This window comes from Ailuropoda melanoleuca, chromosome 2 (assembly GCF_002007445.2).
Source record: "Ailuropoda melanoleuca isolate Jingjing chromosome 2, ASM200744v2, whole genome shotgun sequence".
NCBI lineage: Eukaryota > Metazoa > Chordata > Mammalia > Carnivora > Ursidae > Ailuropoda > Ailuropoda melanoleuca.
In genome coordinates, this window is record NC_048219.1 from 155,276,264 (window position 1) to 155,282,295 (window position 6,032).

Here is a 6,032-nt window from a genome sequence, read left to right on the forward strand (position 1 = left end):
TACTTTCTTTACTAGAGTATATAGACTACAATAAGGCTATGATGCTTATGATACAAGCAACATTTCTACTGAGAATATATTTGTTGTATCTTGAAACTGAATTTATAATACTAATTGAGCAGACACCCAAAAAAGAAAAAAAGAGAGAGAGAGAGAAAGAAAGAACGAACGAACAGTGAGATGTCTTTTCTCCTTCCCAGGAAAAACTTTTTAAAAAAAGCATGTAATGACTGTCCTTCAAGCAGGAGCACATTGTCAGATTAAACAGATATCTTTCTGTGACCATAGATTAACATGATTCCAATCTTGTAAGTCCCAGCTCCTCTAAACAAAGCTTTCTCTTTCTGTTTTTACCTCACATCCAGCACTATGTGCATTTCTAGAATGATCAACACAATGAATTGTAGGTGTGCAGGGACAGTGCTAAAAGTATGAAGAACAGGAAGTAAAAGCGAGAAAATGAAAACTATATATTCACCTGGAAATATATTTTAATAACATGTGCTCATAGTATAGTAAAATGACTTACCTAAGCTACTATGAAGAGGATTTGGGCATTGAGTTATTTTTCAGAAATGACAGTGAATTTGCAATGGTTTATCTACAAACCTTAATTAGGCAGCCTTGTAACTGAAAGTTACTACCAAGTCACAGTTGTGTAGTCTTGGAACAGGAAGCCAACTGGTCTACATCAAGATCAAAAGACTGTTAGGCAGAGATGTAATACAGTGGTTAACCAACATGAATCAGAATCACCTAGAGAGCTTCCCAAATCCCATCCAAACCTACTAAACTGGGGTATTTGGAAAGGATAGGAGCCTAGAATCTATATTGGTAACAAGCTCTTCAGATGATTATACAGCCAGCTCAACATGGATCTGTGAACTGTTTACCTACTAACCTAAAGATTCATGGTCAAAGCATATGTTGTATTTGTCAACATAAAAAATTTATCTGTATTGAGGCACCTGGGTGGCACAGTCTGTTGAGTGTGGCTGACTCTTGGTTTCAGCTGAGGTCGTGATCTCAGGGTCCTGAGACTGAGCCTCCCGTCAGGGTATGAAACTCAGTGCCAAGTCTGCCTCAAAGACTCTCTAGCCCCCTCCTTCAGCTCCTCCCCCAAGCTCTCTCTTCTCTCTTTCTCTTTCAAATAAATAAATAAGTCTAAAAAATTGATCTTTATCGATCTACAGTCTACATATATAGAGTTATACTCTTCAAAGCAAAGCCTCATTTTAGTTGGGAAAAAAGTTATAGGTACTTCTAAATTTAACTGAAAAGAATTAGGAAGCAAAGAATTGCAGCCTAATTTAAGTGCCATCCAGTGTTCTTGGGACTACTCAGACTACTCAGAAGTGAACAATAACCAGGGTAGATCTGATCACATGACTATATCCTGCCCATTGAAACTAGAAGATTTGTTCCACTGAAAGTGGCTGACACTCATTGTGGTCGGGACTACCTTTGCTTCCTAACAGCTATTCTCTTTTTTATATCCTTCACAACATAACTCTGTTCAGTAGAATACATAGCTAGTGCTCCCCAGCTAAAAGACTACATTTCCTAGCCACTCTTGTAGCTTTGTGTGACTATATGACTAAATTCCAGCCACTATAAGTAAGCTGAAATGGAATGAAGACCTAACTGTCTCCATGGAAAAAGGGAGAATCACCACCTTTGTCTCTCATCCTCTATCCAGCTGCCTGGGAAGTAAACGTAATGGCTGGAACTCCAGCAGCCATCTAGGACCATAACTTCAAGGATTATACCCTAGGGATATAAGAGTAGAGAACGAGAAAGAGATTGAGTCTTTGATGACTTTGTACAGCTAATATACCAGCCTTTCACTACTGAACTAAAAGCTTCTTTTAAAAAGGGGGGGAAAAAAACACTATCGAATTCTGCTAGATGCAGCTGAACATAAATTAAAACATCCACTAAAAAAGAAATGTTTGCATGTCCTGCATGATCCAAAGTATCTATTTCAATAGTAATGAGTATAAAACGATTTATGAGTGATCAAGTATCTTAAGCTATGTAGTCATATTCTCTACTTCCTTTAAAATGATCTGATCCAAGTAGTAGTGAGCAATAAGCATGTGTCTTCAAATCTGTATTTTAACGATGAGATAAATGGCAGATATAGCATAATAAAATGCAAGAGACCATGATACAAAAAGGACTGTGAGCCCCTCATCTCTTAGTAATCAGAAGTCGGGTTGGGTCAAGAATATCAGTGTAGGGTTGCAACAAGAAGGCTGCAAATTTATGGTCCATGAGCCAAACTTGGCACTCAGATATATTGCATTTGGCTTATGCAATGCTTTCTGAAAATGTTAGCTTTGAATGCTTTAAAGTGGGCATGCATCTTCAGTTCACCACAGGCCCATCATTCCCTGTTGATGTAAAACACACACTTGCTTCACTTGTTTATGTTACTTGCCTGGCCTCTGGAAATAAAATGGTACATTTCTGTACCTTTCCTTCTTCTGTTACTTCTCTGTTGTTGAAATCAATGATTCATACCAAAGATGATTTTCTAAGACTAAGTCTGTCCATTTCTAATAGCAAGAATGTGTATAACTCACTAGGTGTTAGAACTTTGTTTAGGAATGTAAAAATTACTATAAATACCCTAGTATTTTCTCCTACAAAAAACAAATAGGAAAACTTTTAAAGCACCCCACCACCACCATAACAAACACACATACCCGAAAACTCATGAAAAGCTGATTTTGTCATCTTAACTCTGATTCTGGTTACTTAATAGTTTCAACTAAAGTTAGCCCAACTTCCTTTCAGTTCTTAGGAAGTTTTTTTATTTAATTTTATTTTTTCAGTTCTTAGGAATTTAAAAAACCAATTCAGTTCTTAAAATTTATTAACAAGTAGCAATGTTTGGGCCTAAAAGGCCTAAAACTTGATTTACTTACTTCTATCTAATCATTCACAAGATTTTCTATCAGGCAGGCACTATGCTTATGTTTACGTTTCTGGTAAACGACCACAATCAAATAGATGAAAAATACACCCTGAAGTATTGAAAAGAAAAATATGAAAGTTTGTAATATCCACTTACATGCGATAACACGTATCTCCATTTCAAAGGGGACATATTTGTACTCAAAGTCAACACCACATTATATGACTTAGTTATGGCTAAAATTTGAAAAACATACTTGTTTTGAATGTGTACCTTAGATATTTCTTTAAAGCATTTACCTGAACTTACTCTTCCCCAAACTTAAAATCACATGGAGTTTCAAAATTCTGACACGTTTATTAAGCTTGTGTCAAGCCTGAACAGGGGAAATAAAGTATTGCCAAGTATCCATTCAATATAACTGAAACCAAAATACGCACAGTAAGTAAGTACAATACAAGTTACGAAACTCTGAATATACTGGATTCCGGAATTCTTTTCTAGATTACTGTTAATTAGGGCCATACTACTTCCTTTTGCTATTGAATTTTTATCACATATATTCTCCTAGGTCGAGTAATAAAACAGGAATTTATTTTTTGCAATGTGAACGCAAGGAATTATACTTTTTCTGCAAAGTCTGATACTTGGGGATCCAGTTGCTGTGCTATTTGATTATATTGGGGGAAGAGAGGTTGGTATGGAGATGGGGACAGTTTTGCACCACATAACACATTTCTAACATTTATGTAAATTAATACTAAGAAAAATTAAGCTCTCCTTATTTTTCAGAAACACCTACAGAGTAATTACAACTATTTGGGGAAGTCTGTTAACATATGGCCTATTCCATATACCTTATGAAACTCTCCTTTCATTTATTCACATGTTCAATTATTTCCACACTTTATAAAAGTAAGTTTTTTAAAAATATATTAACAAGAAACGTTAAGTTTTAAATTAAAATTGTTGATTGTTTTGGTGGGGGAGGGGAGTGAACTGTCCCTTTTATAATCAGATTTGCTATTTCTTTTGTAATTTCTCTGTGTTTTTTCTCTTCCCCTGCTTGACTTCTACTTCCCAATTATTTTCCCCACCCTTCCAAACAACGCATGTTTTCACACCAATACAAAGAAACTTAAGAGTTTTACCTTTTGTAAATTGCCTCGTTTTTGAAAACATAAAAAGTAACATAAGAAGTTCCAAGATTTTAGAAAGTGCCCCCTCTATGGGACTCTGGACAGATTGTTGGGTATTCATCTCACGTTCTTATTTTCACTCTGAAAATGATTCTTAGAACTTGTGGCCTCTAGATTAATTTTATGACCATCTTCAGATCAAAAAGACACAGAAGTAGGTATTAAAAAATACATACATACCAAAATGTGTGTATATATCTGCATATATATATATATATATATATACACACACACTAAAGTATATATGAAGGACAATAACAGAAAAGTTTAAATGTGCTGAGTTTTAAAAACTTGACTTTGATGTTAAATAGTTACGAAAAACTATAATGGCCTATTATGAAAAAGGACATGTCTGGAGAATAAGGATTTAATAGTCAGTGGAACCAAATTAAGTATTTTCTTATATTCTATAGCAGCCAGGCATTTTTGCTTAACCATGCTATACAATCCAACCCTCACATGAGCAAACTGCATAGTGGGAAAAAAAAATGGTAACCAGACAAGGTTCCTCTTAAAATAGAAAAAAAAAAGAAAAGAAACTTTCTTCTAAAGGATAATGCCCATGCAAATACTCCATGATAAATACATTATATACAAGGCATGCCGATTTGCTGCCTTCCGCCATCCAGCAGGGAACCACCACTGTCTTGATAATCAAGTCAGTAGGGTGGGAAAATACCACTGTTTAAGAAATCTGGCTTCTATCAGGCTCTGTCGCGGAGAAGTAAAGGAGACTGTCTCTCAGTAAGCAAAAGCGGTTTTAAGATCACAAATAAAAATGGGAAAGAAGTAAAAGTCTGTAAAGAGAGAAGAACAAGGAGCCAAAGACAAAGAAAAATCAGTTATCAGAGTGGCTGCAGAGGTTTTTCTAAACAAAGAATTGTATGAGGCAGCTAAAGTTCAGTACAAAAAGGACTCCACCCTACCCAGCTTCTGCTGCGACTTTTCCTTGCTCTGAAAACTCCAGCCCACAGAACAGACGTCCTCTGACTAAAAGTGCCCTTAGTGCTCCGTTTTAAGCACTCTTCTTTTCTTTTAAACTTCCCACTCTCCACATTCAGGCAAAAGGACTTAGCCTAGACTTTCCCAGAAATATTCATAGCGGACTCTGCCCCACAGCAGATGTGGAAGCTCCGGATTTACGGACGTCCTGATTGTCTTCCGATCCATTTCCCAGGTGCAAATCTGTCAGCCCCCTTCTCAACTTCACACCAGAACTTCCTCTTCACGCTCTTCCTTCCCGAGGCTTAACATTCCACCTATTTCCCAAACCGTGCGAGAAACACCACAAGCAAAGCAAAGGCAAACTCACCATCCTCGCCTTCTTCCTGGGCTTTTATTGAGACAAACTGCCCTAATAAAACAGTAAGAATGAGGAGAGGTCTTGCTTCCACCCAGTTTGCCATCATGTCTAAATATTAGACATGTGGGTCCTCCTGGGAGTGAAAAGTAGTTTCTAAGGTTATTGTAGCACCATGAAGTCAGCTGCGGGCTCTTTCAGCACCGGCCCCGGGGCAGCCTTTGCAAACCCCCTTTTTCAGCACCAGCTCCAGCACGGTCTGAGAAAACTTTTTTCAAGCGATGCAGCTTTAAATAGGAAGAATGCTGCCTCCACTTCTTTTCCTGCCCCTTTTCAGCTTGTTCAGGCTCATAACCATCCAGTGTCTGCCAAGCAACGGTCTGATTGATGGTAAACAACCAAATCAGAACACGCGCCTCTGTGCCTTGAACTGTCCCTACTTCATTTATGTTTTAAACATAAATGGGGGCTTAATCACAGAAACAAACGTTTATTTCCCTTTTTTTTTTTTTAAAGACAGACTGTTAGAAGAAAATAGTCCTATTCTCCCCTCCCTAATCCTTCCCCCAGACACACACCCCTTCACTTTTTCCCTATAAGCTGAAAAAGA

General features: G+C 37.2%; 1 protein-coding gene across 2 annotated transcripts in view; it reads right to left on the reverse strand.

Annotated features, from left to right (window-relative positions):
- The window catches only part of COL5A2 (collagen type V alpha 2 chain), a 134,993-nt gene extending 129,284 nt beyond the window's left edge, over positions 1-5,709 (reverse strand). The window contains exon 1 of one of the 2 annotated variants that reach the window (XM_011224218.3): positions 5,435-5,707. In XM_011224218.3, the coding sequence (XP_011222520.1) occupies positions 5,435-5,531 (97 nt within the window). In that variant the 5' untranslated portion in view covers positions 5,532-5,707. Of the gene's footprint in view, positions 1-5,434 lie in introns of both variants that reach the window. The other variant, XM_019799062.2, reaches the window with a different exon arrangement.
- Positions 5,710-6,032: the final 323 nt, after the last annotated feature.